Consider the following 25273-nt stretch of genomic DNA (forward strand, 5'->3'; position numbering starts at 1 on the left):
GGTCAGAAATCACCCTGTCCTCGAAGATGTCTGAGGACAATTACTCCTCTTGGTTAATGACTGACTTCCTCACTGAAGCTTTTGGAAAGCAGGAGGCAGCTGTGCCAGTGTGTGCTTGCAGAGCCTCTTGGGCAAGCAATTAAAAAATGTAATGTACAGCAGTTCTGCACATGACTGACAACAGGATGAGATAAAGCAAAAGGACAAATCCATCTACCAGATGAAGCATCAAACTGTTTTGTCCTGTGTTGCAGCCACTGTAGCACATGAGCCTCCAAGGTTCAGTTCTTTCTCAGAGGGAACACTGCTGCTTCTCCTCCCAACCCTTTATTTCAGCTTTCTGTTAAAGATGCCAATGTATAAAGCCAGTGCTGTACCTGTGCTTCTCTCTTTTAAACAGGAGATGCCCAGAGCTAGAGAATCTACACCAGAGAATTTGGCCACATGGATGAGAACTGGGTAGAAGAACCAAATGAAACCAAACATGTTGTACAGTTTAATTAACCAGTACTTCCTGTAAAATAGGTTCTTTACTACAGCAAAATAAGTAGGTAGTTCACATGCAAAGTAGTTTACAATTTAGCTTTGAATTCCTAGTGATGACCCCACAGTAATACTGAGTTAACAGTGGGCTGCTGAAAAAAAAGAATTTCTGTTCCTGTGTCAGTCACCAAAGCACAGCAGCCTGTATTCCAATTGACTTTAAGACAGTGTTTTCACTAAACTCTCTGGTTCACAAGTAACTTTTTCACAGATATTATTTCATAACCTTTTGCAACACTGAGGTCCCTCACTGTATCTTCTCCCAGTGATGCTCAGTACCAAGCCACCTGGTGCTGCTTACCAGAGGCTTCATCAGCTCATGCTGAGCCCAGAGCCTCACAGCATCCTGCCCATGGCTTGCCCAGCCTGAATTTTTAACACTGGAAGGACTCTGCAGCTTTTACCAGGGCAACTGAACTACCTTATTTTTAAGCAAGACAAACCCATTTATCTGTTTTACCTGCAGACAGGTAATTTGCCTAATAAAATATTGACAAGGTCTCAAAGCAGTCAAGGTACTCAAATGCTAGAATGCAAGTTCCTGTGAGAGGGGCTCCCACGTTGTTACTACCCAGGCTATACCATATATATATATATATATATATATATACTCCTACTTGTAAACTTTGAGCTGGGGTATGGACATCCACCTTACCTGCCTGACAGGGGATTCAGTTAATCACTACCGTGATCTTTCTGCAAAGAAAAAGACATTGTTACCTAGACTTGCACTTGAATTGCTAAGAATTGTGTTTTGTCCCAAAACACAGAGAATCCAGAAGTAGCCACAGATACATCCACATTAATCACCAACAGTGTAACCAAACGCAGTGATGAGATCTTTAGGAACTCATTAACAAGGGCATAATGTACATACTTTTATTTAAACATGGCAATGAACACAATAGCTAGAAGTTTGCTTTTGTTTTTGTATTTATTTTTTTATTACCCCCCTCAGGAAAGCCTGTGTACCTGGATATCAGAATTAGCACCCAGTCTTTCTCAAGAAAATCAAAACCCTGCAGTGTTACTCTAAGCACCGATCACATCCTAAGCAATTTGGGTGCAGTGACACATGCATATGTTAAATTATCTAATTTCTTGTGATCATCTGATTAGCTCCTTCCTTCACCCCAGTAGTGCAGTTTGGGGTAACTGCTTATCTCAAACACTAGGAATGCATAGTTCATAAGGCTGAATACATCTGACAAAGGGGCAAATCACAGTTGTGGTCTGAAATTATTGCAGTGCAAATTTAAAACAGCAGTGGTTTTAAAGCAGTGGAACATAATAAAGAGGTAGGTACTTTCCTCCTTGATGGTGAGAATTCAAAATTGCTTAGGAGTAGTTCAAGCTAAGCAGCTTTAGGTTAGATATCTCAGGTACACAAACCAGTCGTGACAGACTGGATTAACTGGAAGGTATTTTATATGACTTATAAAATGTTTCACTGACATAATAAAAGTTACATTGCAAGAGATTATTTTCGTGGAATGAGCTATTATTATTCTTAACTTGAAATACACCAAATACATTTTTAGTGACATAAAACCATATTCACCTTGATGTTCACTACTTCAGCAAGGTAACTCTTGTTCCTAAAGGGGGTTCCTAGAGATGAGAAGACTGACACTTCAGGAAAATAAAGTGCACTTTTCTGCTCAGAGCAATGGCTCATGCTTCTTCTAAAAAGCACACTCGAATTATATGAACTTATCCACCAGGACTGTAAAGAAAAGGATTCAAGACCTAAGCCACTGATGAAGATAGTAGGCAATTCCAGAAAAAAAAAAAAAAAAAAAAAAAAAGCAAGTTTTGATGCAACTCTTCCACTATCTCTTCCCCACCCCCTTTATGTTCCACACTATGCAATTTTCAATAAAATATTTCCTTCCTTTCTGAAGCTTGGCTCCACATTCTCTCCAGAAGTAGTAATGTCAGCACTTCGTGCACCACTGGAGGCTGTCAGGAGTACTGAGAAAGCAGAGAGAACATTTACATGAAGAAAAGTCATATTTTACACAGCACTTTGTTGTTGTTGTTGTTGTTTTACAGAGCAGATCGAGATGAGTGTCAAGTTCTCAAATCCTCACACCAATATCCTCTCTGTTCATCAGGTACACCATCAAGCTTACCAAAACTTTAATAGTGTGCTTGCCTTTATACTACAATGTGATTTAACCAAAAGGTGCTAAAATGAACACTTCTCTATCATTTTCACTCATACACGAGAGGTCATGCAGAGTTGAGACATTAGATTTTAAATCTATTTACAATTTTACATATTTTACAATATATATTTACTCTTTACAGCTACTGAATAAATTCAGACTAGCACTGGTAGCTTTCAAATGTCTGCTGGAGCTCGAATTCTTTAAGTTAAACTAATTAAAAACAAGTAAGTGCATGCCTAGAAAGGAAGCTTTTTGGAAAGATGCCAATGGACTAGTGTTGCTTAAAAATTACACCAGTTTGTGTAGAAAAAGTTAAATTCAGTTCAAAAACCCACAAAAGCCAAATAGAAATCTACTTAACTAAAATAAATACAATTCATTACACTTAACAAAAAAAAAAAGTACCTTTAAAAATGTACTGATTTAAGCTCATCTGATTTTTATTTTAGCCTTAAATTTACTTCCCTTCCCAAGAAGCAGATAGTACTAGGTGAGGATAATGGTGCTTTTCAGAGTTAACACTGATACTTATCCTGCATACACCTGAGGCTGCAGTGGTGGGGGCAGCTTGTCATTCTCCACATTTTCAGAGTCAATGGCTGCTAAGGCTTGACTTTTTGGTTTTATTTCTAATGGGTATTTCTCAACAATATCTTGGACTTCCTTTGTAATTCCATCAGTCCAATCTATTAGGTCTTTCTCAAGCTTCTTGGCTTCATTGACAATTCTTTCCTGTCTCTCATTCAACTGAGATAGGAGGTCTAAGTTTTTATACATCTGCTTCACACCCAAGCAAACATCAGGTGAAAAACTGTCAGATTCTTGCTTCTTGGGGGATGTCTGACCAGTCATAAAACGATCAAAATCTTCTTGGCTTAGGTTTAAAGACTGAGCATCCAGTTTTTCAATGAAGGCCACAGCACAGCACTGAAAACAAAACAGAGATTAAGCATTATCATTGCAATTTACAGACTGGAACTTGTGTCTTCTACTTTTGTTATCCTGCTGATAGACCAATAACTGATTACTTTATCTAATGCTTCAACAGATTGCTCCTAAAGAGCTTTAGCAGAAGATTAATTATATCAGCATTTCACATGTCTTTCTCCTCTGCCCAAAGTTTGCAGAATCAAAAACTCAAAAGAATGCTACAGGATGACATCATTTCAGCTGAATTGTACTGACTCACTGGGTAACATTCATTACAAAGCTCAGGGTCACTGCATTGTGGAGGAGAGAGATCAGAAAGAACAAGAAGTGACAACTAGACAAGAGCACTATATTAATATTTAATAATCTGATCTGCAGATCTGATCTGCTATTAATTTTCTGAAGGAATATCAAATGCCCATCTTACCCTGTAGGTGCTCTCCTCCCACTGAAAGGAATTTTAACATTCACTGTATTTCATTCAACTGCTTATTTTTGAGAATTGCTTTATGATGAAATGCAGAGAAGCCAAGTTCATAATCATAATTCCTTCTAATACAAACAAGGACACCAATAAAGGCCTCCTGCAGAAGCCTTAAAAAACCTGTTTACCTCCACTGATGAATGGCCCAGTTCTGCAGTCCCTTCAAGAGATAAAATCTCCTGACCTTAAGTGGGGAACTCTGCATCCCTAACATCTGCACAGCCCAAACTCAGTATTTTAAGAACAGAAGGTACTTATTTCCTTACAGCATAAAAATATATTCGTGTCTTAGCATCACATTGTTCAAGTAAAGGGCTTAATATTATAAAGAAAGCAAAGCACTGACCAGCTGGGAAAGCACAGAAGGAAGAGAGAGGAGATACAAAGCAAAAGACCTGGCCCTACTCTAACCTCAGTTTTAATTATCCTTCTACTTAATGCTGTATTTGGCTTTACTGGAAGTTGCTACAGTGAAATAAACTACAATCTCGATGTCTAAAATGCAAACAAAATTCCTGCACTTACCAGATTGGTAAAATAGTAGCCATCTTCTCCTGTCATTAACCTGCTTGGATTACAGAAGCGTGTTATGTACTGGATGTTGGACTGCAGGCGGGGTGGGTTTCCCTTCAAAACGATGTATATAAGTGTTGGAAGAAAGTCATCAGCAGAAGCTGGTTCATTTTTTGTGACTTTAATAGCATTAAATATGTGCTTGCTGCATTTGGTGATGCATGCTAATTTGTCACGAGGAACACGCTTTGAATCCATTTCAATAATATCTGTAAGATAAAAAAATTCTCAAGTTATTTAAACTGTATTAATCAGGCACCTGCATGAGCATGACACTTACTGGACAATATTAAAATTGCACCATTTTTATCTGTGGTGCTTGCTGTTCCATAGAATTATCTGAAAATGAAAAAGTGGGACAAGAAACCTACTGCTGCCCTACAGGACCGAGTGTTTGAGTTGATGAGTAAGCCAAAGGCAAAAGGAGGTCCTTCTAAAAAGATGGCTGCTCAAGTCTCCAGCGTGGAGTTACCCAATCCAAATATGCTGGTGACTCAAGATCCCTGTACATCAGGTGTGAGTGCTGGGGATGCAAACTCCAGTAATGCACATATTGACAATGCTGTATGTGCTCAAGCTTAGAGGTGCCCTGCCTCCAGCCAGGTGGAAAAGAGGGACAACCGAATCTATTGGATTGTGTGGATTCGATGGCCTGGCACATTAGAGCCACAAAAGTATAAAGCTTTGGTGGACACTGGTGCACAGTGCACCCTAATGCCATCGAATCAGAAAGGCACAGACTCCGTCACTATTTCTGGAGTGACGGGGGGATCTAAAGAACTGACTATTGTGAAGTCTGATGTGAGCCTCACTGGAATAAAGTGGCATAAACACCCAATAGTGACTGGTCCAGATGCTCCGTGCATCCTTGGCATAGACTACCTCAAGGGAGGTGACTTCGAGGACCCAAAAGGGTACCGCTGGTCCTTTGGTACTGCAGCTATTAAGACTGAGAATGCAGAATGGCTGCATGCTTTGTTTGGCCTTTCAGATAAATCCTTTGTAGTGGGGTTGCTGAGGACTATAAACCAGCGGCTGCCAACTGCTACTTCAGTAGTGCATCGTAGACAATATCGTGTCAACAGAGATGCTGTGATCCCCATTCACAAGCTGATCTGGCAACTAGAGAGCCAAGGAGTGATCAGCAAGACTCAACTTTCACTTGGCTTATTCCAAGCATTTCAAATAGATCAGGTAAGCCTAAACACTTCTGTGACAGAAAAATTATTCCTGCTTCACAGATGCTTTATAAGTCCAACACCAGAAAGACTACTGCAAACCTAAAATCCTGGGTTCCCTTCTGCAGAAAATAATCTCTAGGAATAAGAGATCTAAAATTTAACATTGTAAAGTGTTCACAACAGCTCACAATATTGTTCACAAACCTGTAATTGCTTTTACAACCATATCAGAGACTTCTGGAATTTCTTCATTGACAGGAACACACAGCATTTGTGGGGTTACCCAGTGCAAAGCCCTAGGACATTAAAAAAAAAAAAGAAAAAAGAAAAAAAAGTGAAATTGTTCTGTGCCAGTAACATTCAGGTGTTTGAAACCAGCTGCTTCTTGATTCAATGCACAAGGACTGCTTTGTGTAAAACGAGGCACTAATCCAGTAATAACCTAATTAATTCCAATGAAGTAATTTTTTTCCAGAAAAAAGTATTTTCCTTTTTTTTTTTTGCTACACAACTCATTTTCCCAGTGCAGTGGTTTTTCAATATTTATTCTTGTAATTTCTTCTATTTCTTAAATAAAATGTTCTTGGCAATAAAGTGTTTTTTTATTTTTTCTGGTTAAAAAGCTTGCTTTTTTGGCATGTACTGCTGAAGATTTTTAATATGCTTAATTCAGAGCTCATTCACAGGACTGTGGATTACTCAACTGTTTTTCTTTCAAAGACTTACCTAATTCTCTTCTGGACAGCAAGATCTTTCTTCTCATCATCAGTTGTTTCAGGGCAAAAGACATATTTATACTGACGAGTCATAATGTATTTTTCAATCTGATCCATTGCTTTCTCAACTTTTTCAGGGGGCACTGAAAAGTACAAATCCCACCACCAATACAGTAAGTAAAGTATTCTGTGGCTTTTTTGAAGATTTAATATATTTTGGTACTAATATCACCCAATCAGTACTATAAATTGAGCCAACCTGAGTTAACAAAGAATGGATGTTCTTGGAGTATTTTCATTCTCTACAGCAGAAGTAAAAATATAGTAATGAAGAACATCACAGTGACAGGACAAAGTACATGCACAGATTCACAATGACACAAGTTAATTTAGCAAATTCAACACTCAAATTAGGTTCAGCTGCTTGTAACTTACAAGAACATTTCTTTAAAATGCAATCTTTGAGAATAAACCCAGTAAGGTCTCTGTTCATGTTTATGTCAAAAAAAAAAAGATAAAAATCCTTGGGTACATTTAATCTGTGCCACTTCTATACCAGACACACAGAAGCTTTCCAGTCCACAACAGAAACTCTCCTCTCACCAGCTTCTCGTGCATTACAGTGCAATGTAAAGCTCACAGCCTGGGAGTTAGGTTGAAGCTACACAATCAATCTCAATTTTAACCAAACAATATTGGATTTAAAGCTACAAATCAACTCAACCACATTTGACTGAGTTTAAAAACTGGGAAAAAAAATTTAGACTGCAAAACTTCGTAGAACTGGTGCTGCTGGGAACAGTTCTAACTAAAATACTAGAATTTGCTGTCAGGACTTCTGAAAGCTGGTTGGGAATTCTTTATTTTTATTTGAAAACACACAAGGCTTTATCCTCAAAAGATCACTTTTTCAGCAGCAGAATGTGAGGAAGAAGAACACAATACCTTTCCAACGTGTCTGTAACTTCTCTGCTACACTTTGATAGAAGTCCTGGGCACACTCAGATTGCTCCTCAATACTTAAGTTCTGTAAAAGAAAACTGATGAATTGGTCATGTATGGAAGGAACAGCAGCAATGCCTCTGATGTTTTTGTTTTGTTTAAGGAAAACCTTCAGCTACAGTAACAGTCTGAGAATGCAAATGCGTTTATGTTGTCTAAATTATACAAAAAAACAAAAGAAAGCAAGACATCCTGGTAAGACATACTTTTCATTATTAAATGACAAGATAAAACCTTACATAGAAAAAAAAAACAACTTAGTTTCTGAATACTCAAAGGATGTAAGATTCTATAAGAACTCCCTTTAAGGTCCAATACAACTTGAGGATATAATTTGAGTAACTACAGACACTAAATAGAAAAGGTATGGGAAGAAGGAATAAAAAGATGTGCTCAATAGTGACTCAGTTCAACCATAGGTGGCACTACATACACATTAATATTTCAAGAACCTTAATTTTTTTATTTGGAGAATGAAGAAAAAACCCTTATTCCCCATGAATACAAAAAGCACAGACAAGTTCTCCTTCCCCAGAGAAAAGAAGATGTGTAGGTTGATACTGTATTATAACTTCCTAGATTTAAGGTAACTAAAAAACAAGTTATGTAATGTTATTTCAACAAGTCACTTTTATCTAGAGAATTGTTCAACAGACATTTTATCTTTCAGAACTAATTTGTTCAGGATGCAAAGGAAAGTTCTTTCAAGACATCTGAGATACTATGATCTGACAGTTTCTTTAGCAAGTTACCATAGCAAAAATGAAGACTCAAAAATGAAATTCAGAATGTAAGACTTCCACTAGATGTTCCTCGATTAAGCACACCAGCAGAAGACTACTGTATGCAACATATAAAAAATAAACTCCTGGAAGAAGAGAAGCATTTTATCCATCTCTCCCCAGTTTCCCTTATTTACTTATGCAAAAGGCACAACTTACCCTTTTATGATTCATTGTGTCCAAAAATAGTTTACATTGCTTATAGATATCTTGTCCAGGTTTTTGATAGGTCTTGAGAAATTCTATGAATTCCTTGGATACTCGATCTGTCTCAATGCTGGCCTGCCTGTTTATGGAAGGGCTGGGTGCCTTGGCTTCTTGGACCTCTGTTGGGAAAATTTGGGTGTATCAGATTAGCTTTTCCACACTGATGGATGAATTCAGGAAGCATATAATGTGCATTAAAACTTCAAGTTGTTTTTCTTCATCTGTGCAGATGAATAAGCACTTATGTCTCAAACTTTACCAGTGAAATGCTGGATATTATTGAACAGAACTCTAAGAAACAGTATTCCACTGAAGTGAAACATTTATAGCCACATTTACACTAATGGCCTCTTAGCAAATGACTGTGCCATGGGTTTGTCTCCTGGTTTCTTAGGTTTCATTCCCAGCTAAGATATCTTGATATGAGGTCAAGGCTTCCAGATGGGATTCTGCAGCAGTTTAGAGAACAGAGTGGTCCTCTTTTCATTCTCCCCTCACCTTTATGTTCTTGCTCCTTTGCTTGCACCAACACAAGTATTCATTCAACCAGCCCATGAACGAGCTTAAAGAGAAGTAGTTCAAGGCAGTCCTAGTCAGAAATCAGTGCTTCTTATGGGGTTATTTTTCAGCTTGATCAGCCCCAAGCTGGCTTCCTACCAGGTGACAGGAGCAGCAGCACAAGACAAGGAATGGGAGCAGGAGGCTGGTGCCTCCAGCAGCATCCACAGGATCAGTCACCCCTGCAGTGTAAATGAGAACTTGGCCATTTGTGTTCCAGCAATAGCAGAAGCACTGCATCTGTTCAAGGAAGAATTTGCTTGGCACTCAAGGAGGAGGCAGGAGGACAGACTGCACACAGCACTGGATGCAAGTTTCTATAGCTGCAACCATGGGGTTTTCTGCACACAAACAAATCTGACTTTCAAGGTGCATGTTGCAAGTTAACTGCATTGAACCTTTGCTACCCAAAAACCAGTTCACCCACCTTTAACTTGCCAGCCAACACTGTTCAAAATGAAGGATTGAAATAGGGATGATGTAAATGAACATGATGAAAAGCAAGCAGCAGAGAGACAGAAAACATGAAAATGATTCATGATCAGCATGACACAAACATAGTTTTCAATCTGAAAAATACTAACATGCACAGCAAAAAAAAATCCTTGTTGCAGTAAAGCAGCATGCAGAGCTTCAAAAGAAAAAGGAAAATAAAATTGGATTAATAACTTGGTATGTTTAATTTGGGTCTTGGAAGGTAGCTTAATCCAAAGGTTTTTTTGTTTGTTATTTGCTTTTCAAAGAGATTCCAGCACTGTGGTAAATTCAAAAGCTGTGTGGATTCAAGTGACTAAACAAACCACTGATCATCTGACCAAAGCACAAAGACCACATGGACTCGTTACAGTGCGCATAACCTTCTCCGGATAATAACTCAGTCAGGTGCATTAAAACATTTCTGCTATCTAATAGAAGGAATAGAAAAGATTTTACAAATTATTTAAATTCCAACTGTAGCAATCAAGATAGAAAATGCAAACAAATCTCCTTTCTTTTGACACAAGAACATTTTTTTCCAGAGGGAGTTCCTCCCATTTTCTTTATAGCTAAGATCCAAAGCAGAATGTCTGTACAGCATTCAAACTGAACAGCAACTATTACTATAGAGATGCTGTCTAAATTTGTCACATTTAAATGTTACGTAACCAGTAAGAAGAAAGCAGTTTGGAGATAAAAACAAAGAAGCAGGTACACTTTTGAAAGGATAGAATTCCAAGATATTTTTCCCACAATTAATTACCAGCTTGGTTTCAAAGAACAGCTGAAGATTTATATACTTATTTCAGCACTGAGTCCCCTGTATTATAAAAACAATGAACCTTATTCTGCTGTTTGCAGGAATTAACATGGGAGGAATGAATATGAAAATCACAAATTAAAGTTTCAACTTCATTTATCTCCGAGTTAAAATCCTGATTTAAGGAAAGTGAATCTGTACAACAAGCACTGATCACTAAGAACTGCAGGAACCAATGTACTTTTGGCAACAGAGTATTTTCAGCTTTGTCATGTACTTAATTTGATTTTGTACTTAATTTGAGTTGCTTAATTTGATTAAGCAAAAGAAATTTTGGACAAGTTGAAGAGAATCTAGTGGATATGATAGGCCAAAATAAAGAGCTAAGGAAAGGATCACCTTTACAAAGAATAACCACTATGGATATTAAAATCTTTCTCAAGGCATTCTACAAAAATGCTACTTGTCACAGCAGAACACCAGCACTCCAGTGATTCACTATGGTTGTGCCATGGTCATGGATCTGAGTTCAAGGAAAAATGTAAAAAAATAGTGCTGTCGTTAGCTCTACTACACACACCCATTCATCACCTTCATACAATTTATTTAGTCAGCAGAACACATCAGAATTGAAATAGCATAGGACAAGAGTCTAAAGCTGTTTGGGTTTTTGGTATCCTTTTGGTTTAAATGAAACCAGCTTGTCTCCTCTCATTATGAAACTGTCTTATTGACAAACATGTGAAGATGTTTAAAAAGTTCTTTAAGTGTGAACTATTAAATTGAAGTAGTTTCAACTTACAATCACGTCGATAATGGCTACCTGGAATTATTTTCTGATAAAAAAACAAAAGAAGCAGCACAAGATCTAGCTACTTCTTAGACTTTTTTTTTTTTTTTGGTGGGAGAGGGTTAAGGGGAACATAATCCTCCAGGTGTCACAGTAAGGTAGAGCTCAAAGAAGTTTGAGCTTTATGCCTGTATTTCCCCTACCAAAAAGCAAAGAATGGGTTTAGAGATTCAAGTTTCCTTCCAGATGCTAGACTTGCTTTTTCTGTCATCTTCATATCCAACAGCATGAGTTATAACTGGCACAACCCTAGTTTGTATTTTGCAAAGCCCAACTAAGAAGTAAACTTACTAAAATCAAGCAGACAGCTTGCTCAAGCTGTACTGCATTACCTTCAGAGGGGGAAGCCAGTTCCCAGGAGGGAGTAAAAATCTCCTTCAAATCCCTGAGAATGTTATCAGCATTTCGCTCCCTCCCAAGCTGTCCTTGCTTAAGGATTTTTTCTTGAGCCACTGAAATAAATGCAAAAGCAAGCAAGACACCAGGAGCAGGAGCATGTCAGGAAAGATGGTGAAGAGGATAAAAACAGAAAATATGGAAAGTGAGAAGAATGAATGTAAAAAAAGGTTTTAACACATAACTGAACGCCTCGTTTTAGCCAGCTGCTGCCCATGCACCAAGATAAATTCTAAAATAAAATGCAGACATATTTAAAATTCCTTAGTAATTAAGTGCATTATCTGTAAGGCTAAGATATATTAATACTGCTTTTTCTCCTTTTACTGGAATGTCTCCTCCACAGTCTAGCATTTCCTGGTTTCTGCCCATGTAAGCTATTGCTGTGCAAAGGCATCAGTGCCATTGATCATTCTTACTTGTAACTTAGTTATAATAAACATTCAGCCAGCCACAAACCTGATATTCACAACCCACACAGCCATATACACTGCCTTCCACTTATTTTTCATCTAAAGGGCTTACACATTCTCTGTTAAGGATGCTGTTGAAGTGACAGCATCACCTGATCCTTCATATTGTCATTTCAATCACACTGATCTGTTTGATTGAGGTGACAGCCAGTACCTTTCCTCCTGCTCTCTAAAGAGATTTTCTTCCAAGTCCTAAACTAGTGTCACATTAGGGTTGACTCATGAATCTAGCAACAATGTGCATCATATGAACAAGGTACTTCCACTCATCAGTGCAGTGGTAGATAGATCACACCCAGGAATACATTTATACTACACTTTAATAGAGGAACTCCTGTATAACTAACACAAACACAGCCACAGCTTTACAAGTGCATTATTGTATTTAATATAAGACTGTTTTGGCATCACCCAAAAGCTCACGTTTTCCGTTTTCAGTAAGATTCCACACCCAGCAATCAACTCTCCAGAAGCATCGTTACTCCAGTGTTGTAAAAGTCAAGTCACAAAAAAAAATGACCCTTTTAAAGTAAAATACATCTGTCAAAACTACCTTTTAACTTAACATAATGTACAGAGCCATTAAAAGCAAAGGCAAAGAGTTAACCCTTCTTAGTGTCCAGTTCTGGAAGAAGCCAGTGAAGATTCTTCAAAGTAGTGACCTTATCGTGTTTTCTGGCATTGCTTTTCTTTTCTTCAAATTTTGAAAAAGGTCAGTGAACTGGGCCCCTTGGGTACTCTGACCTGCTGGCAAAACGCGTTCTTCCTCCTCACCTGAAGCCTGGAATTAGAAAAGTGGAGTTATAATTTCAGTGCTTAAAACCAGCACAAAAAAGCTGATTTCCTATGCAATAAATAATCACAATTTGACATGCTAATTCTCCTCTATACCCATCTTCATTTCTTGCTTCCTACTCCATCTCCCTTCAATACATTACATCTGCTCTTTTCCCTGTTACAATGCTGAAAGTGAGTGAAAACTTAAGATGGAGAGTGAAGAAGAGAGTGGATCAGGCCAAACTGTTTGTGTGAATTTACTTATGTAGAATTAGAACTTGTAATATATGTTAATGAATTTATGTTCATAAACCAGTAGAATTCAGGGATAAACTAAAGAAAGAAGTGACCAAAAGCAGATGAGACATGTCAAGACCCCTAACGGGATTAACTTCTGTCTTGGAGATAATTAGAAGTGTAAGTCCTGGCACCACTGAGACAGCTTGGGCACTGGGGGAGTGTAACACCGGCACGAAAGGCAGGATGAGGCTGCCAGAACTAGCAGATAAGGGGAAGTTTTATTGCAAGGGGCCAATTATCCTCTATAACAAGGGGATGAGTCATCAAGAGCAAGAAAGGTAAAAAGTTCATCAAGAGCAAAAAAGGTAAAAAGGAAGGAAGACTTCGTTACTTCATCTGAAGACCCCAAAAGACCCCCGAACACATCCCCAAAAAGACAACTCCGCCCAGACTCCACCTGTTATGAATATGTATGTAAGGATGATGTAACCTACCTTTTACTGTATAAATATCCTAACCTTTCCCTTAACCCTTGGAACTCTTTGTCCAGCACGAGCTGGGGGTTCCCCGGATCCGAAAATAAATACCTTTGCTGTTTAAAGACTCAAACTTTGTCTCTAAACAGTTTTGCTTGGCCTTTTTCGGCTTCAAAGAGGGAGGATAAAACAGGAAGGTAAAAAGGGAGGTGACTTAAATATAATCATGGTCACCTTCCCCTCATGACACAGCCCTTAATTCTACAAACTTAAAATAGAGGGCAGAGACTGCAGGAGGACTTTCAGGACTCAACTAACTTGCCTTCATTCCTGCTCTTTTTCAGAATTTCAGCACCTGTAACTTCAGGCAATCATTTACCACCTTACTGAAGATAAAAAACGTGGCTCGCAGCTGAGTAAGTGAAAAACACCCTGTCCAATCTCAGAAATATTCTGAGAATCATTACTGTTGTCATAATTTGCTTTTAAAGCCTTGGTAATTAGATCTGCTTGATTAAATAAATGAGGCAAATCACTTCACAAACATTATCAGTGCTTGCAAAGAACAAGCCCACCTTTTAATCTACCAGTACAAGGCAGGAGAAGGCAAACATACTAATCCTTCAGTGGCTACTTTTCTTCCTATACAGGAACATAAAAAGATGTTAAATTATATTGCACTTCAAGATGCTAAAAGGTTGTGCAATTCTCATTGAAAACTCATCCATCTCAGGATAAATGGCCTTGCATTTGTAATCTCTCAAGGCAGGAATTGTGTTTTATCTGTGCTGACAAACCTGGCTGTTCACTACAGCAAACAATCACAGCTTATCTGTTCCTTTAGCATCTCCCTGCTAAACAGTTACTTATTAAAGAATTCCTTAAATGCTCTGTTTGGTTGTACACCAATGTTTTAAGGCTGACAGCACAACTATCTGCTCTAGTAATACTGAAGTTTTTATTAACTATTTAAGCCAAATTTATGGCAGAGGAAAAATCACATGATTCTGTGCTGTACACAACAGCTTACCCAGCACCTTCAGATTAGCCCAGCAGGGGTTTCAAGCACTTCCTTCTACCCATCCTTGCAGTTAAACTGTTCCAGTGCCAGAGAGCAAAGAGGATTTTAAAACCAATCGAAGCCCTCTAAGGTGTCTGGGAATCAGAAATCAGGAAAGTTGGGGCTGCCAAACCATAACTGTGAGTTTGGACACCACTCAAGTTTGGAGAGTTTCTTTTTTTTTCCCCCCAGTGACCTTGGTTAATGCAGCACTGGGTAACTCAAGGTCACCAAAGGTTCCAGACTCAAGTGCAGAAACATGTCTCAGGCATTTGCACTTTATTTCCTAGAGTTCTGGTACACACCAGTAGGTCAAGTCAGACTGCCAATCAACTGTTAATACCCAGAATTCACATAACCCTGAAACAAGTTAATTCCAAGAGGCTGTCAGTGTCACTCACACCTAGAAATGACACCAAGGACAGCTGTAGTACAGAAGATGATGCTCTGCAGTTTTCTCAGGTAGTGGATAATGCTTTACTTTCTACCCAAATCCCACAAAAAGAAATGATAGGTGCTCTTAATTTCTCACTCAAGTACAATTTCCTCCAACTCCCATTTTGGGTCAACTATTTTTCACACTAGGGAAACTAGAATGTTTTTGCAGAAGAAATACATGCTTAGAAAAATTACCTAAACTTTTAAGCTAAACCTTTGTTGCTTTTGGGTTTAATCCTGCAGTTTAAAAGAATGACCACAGACAAGACTAAAACAAATTTTATAATCAGCATCTGAAACATAAAACCATTGTGCTGGCCACACTGCAGACAATAACTGTGGTCTCCAGAGGCAGAGATATTTTAATCAAAGTTGTCACTTTCACCCTTCCAACTGGTAGCTACAATTACAGATTTCAGTATGCAAATTAGGTCAAAATATTTGTTGAGAAGTTGGGGGGGTGTTCATGTTTGTTACTTCACAGACTTTCTTTTGAAACTTCTTAAATTAGGATGTAATAAATATTCATCTTTGCACCAAAAGGAAGACTTTAAATCCTGCTGGAAAGGTCAGATTTGAAAACTTAAGATGCAAATAAACCAGAGCAAATAGGACAAGAAAATAGGAGACAGGAATAGTATTTGGTGAAGTCACCCTGCTGTAATAAGGAATAAAGAGGGCTCTTTACCGCTCTGCCAGCTCCCAATCCTCTTGAATCTGTTTCTGCCTGGCCTTATGGTATTCCTCTCTCCAGCACTTGGAACAAAATCCCTGCCAAGCAGGATTGCCATAGTAACCACATCCCTTCTTGCACAGTAGCTCTGACTGATCCACGTGAATTCCTCTGCGTTCAGATTTCAGGTTCATTTTCTTCCTATTTAAAGAGAACAGGGTTAAAGACAGAAACATGATAACTGCCTGCAAGAAATAATTTCTTCTGAGGGTTGCCTATTGTAGAAGTCACCTGTTTTAATTATTTAATAGTTCATAGCAACAAAAAAAAGACCAGAGGAGGAAGGGCACAGGCAGACAACCATATATCCCCAGAAGCCAACTGCATTATTAGCATATTTTTGCATAGCTTTAACCTGCAGGCAGTACCAGGCAGCTGGCCTGGAATAAAGGCAGTAGTGCCAGTCCTACAGCTATGTGCACATGTGGAGAAAGGCACCAGCCTCTCATCTTCTGATCTCACCAGCACACTGCTCCTCCAACAGTTGCAGAGGGGCAGAGCAAAGAAGAAAAAACGGAAACACAGAAAGTTACAGTCACAAACAAAGGAAGGAAGCACACTAAGAGAAAATGTATACAGCTCTGCATGCAGGCTGAAACTCTCTGCAAAGAATCATACTGGTGAGGCTGCAGGTAATGTATCTTAGGCCTCTAAGAACAGATCTGCACAGCACAATGAAGCATCACAGCAAACTCAGCTGGGTACATGTACAACATCCATCTTCATCTCCCTCAGCACTCAGGTTACTCCAGTATCTGTATACAGCACAACTCTACATAATTTATAAACAGTGCCTGCAACAAAAAGGTTTATTCTCATGCCTGCACCTCCAGTCTTGTAGGGGAATCTCATTGTTTCAGGTGTCTGTTCTTATTCCAAACCACTGTGCTTTGGACACTGATTTTTTGAAAACTAAAGGAGAAGAAAGAGATGCATGACCTTGCTTTTATCTCCCATCAACATCTTGCTTTCTAAGAGCTCAACAGCACACTTGGTCTCTGTGCCAGCTGTGCACTTCCACTATCTCCATAACAGACACACAAGGTTTGGCTTTCTGTATTGACACAGCTTTGACCACACACTTGGTGCCACAATTTCCTTTGGCATCCTGGCATTGTCCTTTGTGTACAAGAGAACTAAAAATAAGGTTTCTGCTTAGTGTCAAAGTTCAGCAGCTTTCCCTGGAAGCAAAGCAGGTCTCTTAGTAGCAATTTCTTTTTTTGTTTGTTTGTTTTTTTTTTTTTTTCATTCTTCCAGGAGAGGTTTGTAAACAGCTGCAAAGCTAAGCCACTAGAAAGCAAGCTGCTCTGTTCCCTCCCCCCCTTCAAGTATTTTCAATTACAGTTACATCAGTTTCAGACTCGGGGACAAGAGAGGTCACCCTGAATCAATATGAAGAAATCACATGCTGCACTTGCAGCACAGGCTTTCTGCTTCCTTTAAAGCCATATGGCCCTTACAAAAAAAGTTCACAGCCAATTTTTGCACGTCCCATCATTTAAATTTTAATGAGTGGTAGCAACTCAAGTTTTAATAAACAGAACATGAAAAACCCATCTCAAGTCAGCTTTCTGCAACTAAATCACCATGTTATTTTTCCCTTTCCTCCCTGTCTCTCTCCCCCTCCAGCTAAGGTTATAGCATGCTTTATCCAGAATCAGCTACTTCTACGTATTTGCACAGTCACCCCTCTTATTTTGCATGGTCAGACCTCTTAAGTTCATTCCTGCCCTTTTCAAAGTTCATTTCTGAGTAACATAATGCAAAAGAAAGAATAAATTTGTTGTCTTCCTGGAATTGGAGAGGTAGGCAACTCTGAACAGCTTCCATACTGCCTGACCACTGAGAAGTCAGGAAAAAAATAGGAAGGAAGGAAACAAATTTCCACATTAAAAAAAAAATTTAAAAGTCACCTAATCAGAAGGACAATAAACAACCAGAAGTTCATAAATAAAATTAACTACTACAACTTGAAGGTGCACTGTACCAAACAACCAACTTATATCTTCTGTATCCAATTAAAACACTTTTCAACAACTCTCCAATGCCTCCCTCCCAGGAGCAAACACCTGTAATTTAAAGTATACTGGCACATCTCTTTGCTCAGAAAGGGCTTCTAATAGTTCTGCTGTAAATCTGACAGGAAAGCATAAGTGACACAGTTCCTCATAAATACCATCATGATACTTTGTTGAAGCATTTCTGTACCATAGGTTTAATATCTGTGTTAATCAGTATCAATGCTTTGAAAAGTTAAGAGAAATAACAGGTTCCTAGACTTAGATATTAAACTAATTAATGACTTAATTCATAAAGTCCCTTTCCCCTTTGTTACGTATTTGCAAGTGAAAGCTTCTTCCCACCCATTCTCCCCTGAAATGGAAAAATGGAAGATACCCAACCCTGTTTTATGACCATCATCCTTCAGCCTCACCTAACACAACCCTGTGCTCAGTTCCTCAGAGGCTCAGTGCCATTAGATCACAGCTGCAAAAGTGGATTTATTCTGGACAATCACAACAGGGAAAGCTGTCCCATTGCTGGCAATCAGCATCTCTGTCCCACAGCTAACAGAGCACTAGACTGAGCAGACACCAAAGAGCTCCTTGTCTTCCTGCCACACACATTCCTGGGCTGGTACCCACCCAGCCTGGCAGCAGAACAACCCCCAAGCTGCCGTGGCTGTGTCTTTCCCATACTGTTTTATATGTTGAGCTTTATTTTTCCAAACCATAGCCCTGTCAGAAGCAGAATACTCCTGTGCTGTTGGCAGATGAGGCACATGATAGAAGTGATGTTAGATATATCTGAAGGGTTGCACACCAAAGGTCTTTAATGACAGATTAGATCTCTTTCTGCAGCTTTGTCATAAACATCTTAGAATATTTAGTTTTGTTATGATGTGCAGCAAGAGGAAAAAAAACCCACCCTGTGGTTTAATTCATAATTAGCTTTCTACTAGTTTTAATGCAATTCATTCTGAAGCTCCCGAATACATCTTCCTATCAACACATCTCATTACACTCCAATTTAAAATGTTCTTTTTTCATTTTTGAGCACCTGTTTACTTAGAGCAAGTACTCTTTTAAAAGTGCACTACCAACTCCAACCTTTCTTGAACCTTGCTCACATCCCTAAGCTTTTCTTGTCAAGTTTGCCATCTAGTAAGAACATCCAATAAATCACTCTCTTACTAAAGAAAACGGAAATTCACTTAATTTTTTTAAGAATGATGACAGCTCTCTGTCTGATAGTTTCTCTGTGACTCTGACAAAGCTGCAACTGAACACTTTATGCACAAACAGTACAGGGTTTTGGTTCCCTCAGTCGTGGAAGCACACATCTGAGCCAAAACCAGAAAAAAAAAAAACCCAAACGCCTTTCCTGCAAAATAGTGCTGGGCCTGCAGCCACATAGCTGCCCTAGAGTCACATACTTCAATCTGTCTTTGAAGATTTACTAAAGAAAACAGAAAACGAGTCAAGGCACAGGAAACATGATTTTGTTACAAGTGTTATGAAAGAAAAAGAACCAAGGTCAGCCAGGGAGGGCAGGGGAGTCACGGGAGTGGAGGAAAGAAGAAAAGCCACTTTTTAAAGAAATGTATTCCATTGACCTAAAGTGCAACAGTGTCCAATTGTCCAATGAATGTGGGTGCTTAGTAAAACCTATACTGTATTTCTCAAAGATTTTCAGTCTCAGGAGCCCAAGTTTCTCATGGGAAGCAATAAGGATAAATCTAAATTTACAAAGGCACATCAAAGCACTTAGTCTTCAGACAACATTTGCCAGCTGCAATCTACAGTCTTCAATTCCACACACACCACAGAGAAACAGCTACAGACACCAGAACACAACCCAAAACAGTCACCAAGCTTAGATAGGGAACACCTCACTTATGTCCCACCTTAGATGTCAACATTCCTGTATGGGTCCAGTCCTGAGGACATCAGGCTGGACATCCAAACTCTTGTGTCTTCACTGCTGCTATAAAAACAAAGTGACATTCACCAAGATCAGTGCAGACCTCACCAACCACACTGGCACAGAACAAGGCAACCAGATACTGTTTGACTTTTTTTTTTTCCTGTCTGATGATCCACTCTATTCCTACAGGGCTAAAAACAAAACCTTCATAATAAGTGCTACTTCACAATTAAAACTATGGGATAAGAAGAAAGTTCAAAAGTTTGCCCACACCTGATAATTGCTCATGATATCTTGATATGCAGGCCAGTTATATAAAGCACAAAATTAGCTCCACATTTCAAAAAGGTGCTCCCTCCTCCAACTATAAGCCCATACATACATCCTTAAGCCATTCTTGTCAGTATACCATAATGGGAACTGAAATAACAGCAATTGTTGCTCCAGGACATTGTACCTTTTCTGTCAGACTCCAAGCTCTCAACAACAGCAAGAGACTACGTTTGGTTTTGACACAAACCAGATTAAAACATAGCTTTAAAAATTCATAGTAAATGTATTAAAGCAGGTATCATAGTCACAGCAATCAGCAAGTGCATTCTTAGCTTTTATGTGGTAGAAAAAAGGGGCTCCTCTGATGAAAACAGGATCTATTGCTAAGGGCTGACTTAATGCACACATGAAAGAAATGACACTTACCTAACAGGTTCTTTTCAGCAATGAACCTCAGACAACTTTCATAACACGTTAGGGTTTATGAAAACTGCAGACACAGCTTGGGGTCAGGAAAAGCACTGTGTGTGAAATCGGGTTTAGAAGTAGTATAGGTTTTGTCACATCTTCAGACACTGCTTTTCTTTCTTGCTCATCTCTAATATATACCTAAGTTACCTCCCAGAGAGCAGGTGAGTAAACAGACACCTGCACTGTCCATGCAGACTGCATCAATGTCACAAGGACAACATATTGACTTTTTCCTTAACTATTTATTAGTCCCAGGTTGTTCAGGTCACCTTTGATGGAAGAGCTAGTTGAAAAAGCTCACATATCAAAGTAAGAAGTAGGAAAGGGGTCTCACTTAACCCGTCTATAAACACCTTTAGTAAGAGGTAACTGAAAGTCAATTTATAATCATTACAAGCTATGAAAAACAGCTTCTAAATAACTCTGCATGCTAACTCTGGAAATTAAAGCAGTGGCTTTGTAAAACTGTTCTCTAAACAAGCTTCAGTACTGGTACTAAAGCTTATTAAACAAATCTTAAACCAGTAAAAGATTTCACATAATAGACCGGAAACACACATGCTGACAAAGACGTGAAACTGCCTTTGACTTCTGGGAAGCTTAGCTTACTTCAGCCTTCCACATTTTTGACTATGGACAAAAAAAAAAACAGATCTGTTTCCTGATGTCTGAATCCCTCCTTTTGACTGTGGCTGGTTTTGGATTTTTGGGGATTTTTTCCCTTTCATCTCTTATCTCACTCTACTTCCTGAAATCAAGAGTCTTTTCCAAAAAACGTTGGCACAAATCTTAGCAACAACCTGCACCAGTCTTTTCAAGGGAACTGAAGTGCACATGATTTGGGTCTACAAATTCAAGCCTTCACAGCACTTAATGAACAACTTGCATTAATTCTTCTCATTAAAAACTATCAAAGAGCTACAAAGAGCTCTTGCAATGTCTGATGTAGGATCACAAGAAACTGGTCATTAATGGCTATCCCCAGGCAAGGGATTTTAGAGCAGGAAAAAATGAAAACCTATGAAAATCTTGAAACACACGACTCTTGCAGTAATAGTTGCTGTTTTATGTTTCACAGAACCCTGAGTAGTACATTAGACTTTACATTAGATAAAGGGAGTAGTGAAACTGCATGCAACTTCAACTGAGTGTAGCTTCAGTTCCTGAAAATAAATTTATAAAGGAGACAAAAAAGCACATCAAATTGAGAGGGGTGGGTTAAGATCTCCAACTATCAATTTTGCCTATGGAAAACCATCCTTGAAATAACATGTATGTATTCCAAAGAGCAACCACTGACCCACCAAATGCCACAAAATCCTGAAGAGCTGTGTAAGTGTTGAAATAGCCATGATTCATATGTAACCCAAACATTCAGGCATGTAATTAGCAGAAACGTAATTAACCATGAGATAATTTCCTCTAAAGGAAAGGGTGGGGCTATATGGTCTAAGAAACTCATTAAAAGAAACTACAAAAGCCTTTAGAGTTTCCAAAATAGGATGGAAATATAGTTATCTTTGCAAAACAGATCATGGGAGTCTTCACTGTTTTAATGTGCATCTTTCTTGCATTCAGGAGAATTCAGCTAGAGCAGTTGTTTCTGAAAAAAGAAACAGTCATTAGCTGGGATGACAGACACACATTCTGATCAGCCACCTGAAAGCAAAGGCACTGATTTGCACTGTAATTGGGCTGGGGAAATTACAGCCACTTCTAAAAACCTCTGAAACCTCATGGCCACGAGGCTTCAAAATTCTACCTGCAGAGCTCACAATTTACTTCAACTTTAAGATGTATTTTCCCCCTCCAATGTAAGTTCAGACCTCAAGCTACAGTTTTCTCTGTCCATATGAAATTCTTGGATTTTGCCCTTAGCAATGAGCACTCAGCTAGAACTAGCACTTATTCATGAATTAACAGAGTGTGTTATCTTGTCATCTACATGTGACTCATAACTGCACTTTCAGATGAAATCACAAGAAACATCTAAAAAGTGCTTTGTACTGTCTGTCTGGGAATTCAAGTAAAAATATCAAGAGAATTAACTAAAACTTCTAAAATCTCCTCAGAAACAGCAGTGATCTGCTTCTATATTCTCTGGGTTTTTTGTTAACGTGACAACCACACTCACTTGGGTACAGATTAAAGCTTAATTTGCTATAATCTCAGAGAAAAACTTCAAAATGCCTTATGCACTTTGTACCTGACTTGTCACTGACAGCACTTTAAAAGGACTTTACAAGCACAAAGCTTAGGTGTAGCTTTAGGTCACAATTAGTCCATCATAAGAAAAAACCAACACATTATAGGGGATTATATAGCAAACACCAGGAAGAGAAAGAGGGAACTGAGAGACAGATCTAAGCTACGTAACACTGCAAAAGCAAATCTGGAAAAAATTATGGACTATCTTCAATCTTGTAATCATAGTTTGTTGAGTAAGGTGATCTTATCAATTGGTACAACTGGCTTTATATTTCTATTCTTGCTTTCTGTCATGTGTTCTTTTGTTATTTGCTTTTTTTTTTTCTTTTGTCAGCAAAGTACTGCATTCATTGCAGTTCTCTTCCTAATCCTCTCCCCTGTAAAACATTTGTGTCACCACATCCAAAGGCCAACCTTTAATGGGTAAAGTACTGTTCCTGGAAAACACTACATCCTTCTGCACTGATGGGTCACCAGTCTCTAAGGAGCCTCAGGTAACTGGAAAACCAAGAGCCACTCAGCACACATTCCCAAGTCCTGGCCTGAGGAACTGTCACCAAAAAGCTTCAAAGACTGTTGTGACTATGAGACCAAACAAGAAAAGAATGGCAAATCAAGCCAATAATGGATTTAAATCACAAACTACCATAAAACCACCCTTTTTCAAAGCCTCTGCAGTGCCATTAGTTGCTAGCACTGGGCCCAGTCAGAGCTCTGCAATCAGCTCAAACAAATTGATCTGAATCTTGCCTGTAATGACCCCCCTGGTCAAGCCAGCACCCTGTCACACAAGTAATGGTGCCCCTGACCAACTCCAGACCAACAAGATTTGTGTAGAACCACTCCCTGGGAGAGTTTTTTTCTGTTGCTTCCAGTGTGTCATCCACCTACCAGCAGCTCACACCCTCTCCGGGAGTACAGCCACTCCCTGCTTCATGGGAACCACCTCAACACTACACACAAGGTGCTCACACCACCACAAAACACCCACAAAAGCATCCAAAACGCACAGTCAGCATCTTTACACAGACTCCAAACTTCATCTGTCTCGAGTTTAAAGGACTTTGATCCCCAGTTTTATGAGAAGCCACACAGCCTGCCAAGCCAAGAGTCAAACCCCCCAATCCACCAGGAACTTGGCAGAGAAACAGGCCGAGGGGCCAGATTTGCAAAAGTCATCAGTGACACCTTCACCGGCACTAACTACCGAAACACACCCACGGAATTAAGGAGTAATTACAATATACATTATACAACCAACTCCGTTGCACATGGAGGAGCCTGGTTTTACCAAGCCCCTCCGGATCCCGGGCCCGATCCCAGCCCACCTCCTGGAGCCCGCTGCAGCCCTGAGGAGGGGGCTCTGAACCTCCCTCAGCGGGGTCAGACGCCGCATCCCCGAGACTCAGAAACAATTTTTAGCGACTGGCGGCAGAAACGACCGGGGTGGGACAACCCCGAGAGCCACCAAACTGTCACTGTCACCCGTAGCGGCTGAGACTCCCTCAGCGGGGGAAGCCCTTCCAGCAGCCGGGCCCAGCGCCGCAGGCACCGGCAGCCCTGAGAAGGGCCCGGCCCGCGGCCCCGTGGCGAGGAGCGCGGCGGCTCAGAGCTGCGGCTCACCGGTTGCCCCGGGCGGCGGGGGCGGCCGCGGCTCCGCGATCCTCGGCTCCGCGAGGCTCCGTTCCTCCCGCCGCACCGCTCCCTGCCCGCAGCCCCGGCTCTCCCTCCGCTCCCAGGCGGATGGGCGTCCCGGCAGTTCCGGGGCGGAGCCACTGCCCGGAAAGAAGGAAGCGAGGGGCTGGCGGGTGGGGAGGAGATGGGGCAGGGAGGCGGCGGATCCGGGAGGGAAGGCAGTGAGGTGTCGTGGGTGCCAGGCCACGGTATCCTCAGGGCCGTTTCACGTTATAAACGCGGGATATAGGAACTGAGCCACTCTATGCGAGAATTTACACGATTTCTACCTCAAGATTTTCCTTTTCTGCCCCTTCCAGCAGCGCTCTCTCTCCCTTCAGACAGAACCAGTTCCCACCAGCTTTGTTTGCACCTCACATCCAGGCCCTGGCAAGGCCAGTCAGGTTATGCTGACTGCAGCAGAAAGAGAAGTAACTACTGCTTTAAAAACGCATTCATTCCTCTTTCCCTGCTCATTTACAGTGCTGTCATGTGCTGATTTCAGCGTTCTTCCCCGCACAGCTCAACACAGACAGAGGCTATACATAAAGTCATGGAAATGTTAAGATGGGAAATGACCATCAAGATAATCAAGTCCAACAGTCAACCCAAGACCACCATGCCAACTAAACCACCTCCCAAAGTGCCTTTTTTAAAAAATGTCTCTAGGCATGGCAATGCCTCCAGTTCTCTGGGGAGGCTGTTCCAATGCTTCCCTCTTTCAGTAAAGAAATTTTTCATAACACCCCATCTAAACCTCCCCTGGAGTAACCGGAGGCCATTGCCTCTTGTCCTAGAAGAGGAACATCCAGCCATAAAAGCAGGGATTGCTTTGGCAAGACACAGGAAGGGAAATGGTATTTTAGTTACTTCAGAAACACTTCTGAACA

At 40.0% G+C, this 25273-nt stretch overlaps 1 protein-coding gene across 1 annotated transcript; it reads right to left on the reverse strand.

The window, feature by feature from the left end:
- Positions 1 to 1396: 1396 nt before the first annotated feature.
- Positions 1397 to 24457, reverse strand: RABGEF1 (RAB guanine nucleotide exchange factor 1). The gene is given in 12 exon segments (XM_030462425.1): positions 1397 to 3644; positions 4657 to 4913; positions 6090 to 6181; positions 6612 to 6744; positions 7547 to 7628; positions 8545 to 8711; positions 11570 to 11689; positions 12714 to 12819; positions 12822 to 12875; positions 14031 to 14040; positions 15786 to 15971; positions 24333 to 24457. Coding segments are annotated over 11 exon segments (1599 nt in total). The 5' UTR covers positions 15965 to 15971; positions 24333 to 24457; the 3' UTR covers positions 1397 to 3245.
- Between the last annotated feature and the right edge of the window lie 816 nt (positions 24458 to 25273).

This window comes from Calypte anna, chromosome 19 (genome assembly GCF_003957555.1).
Source record: "Calypte anna isolate BGI_N300 chromosome 19, bCalAnn1_v1.p, whole genome shotgun sequence".
Lineage (NCBI taxonomy): Eukaryota > Metazoa > Chordata > Aves > Apodiformes > Trochilidae > Calypte > Calypte anna.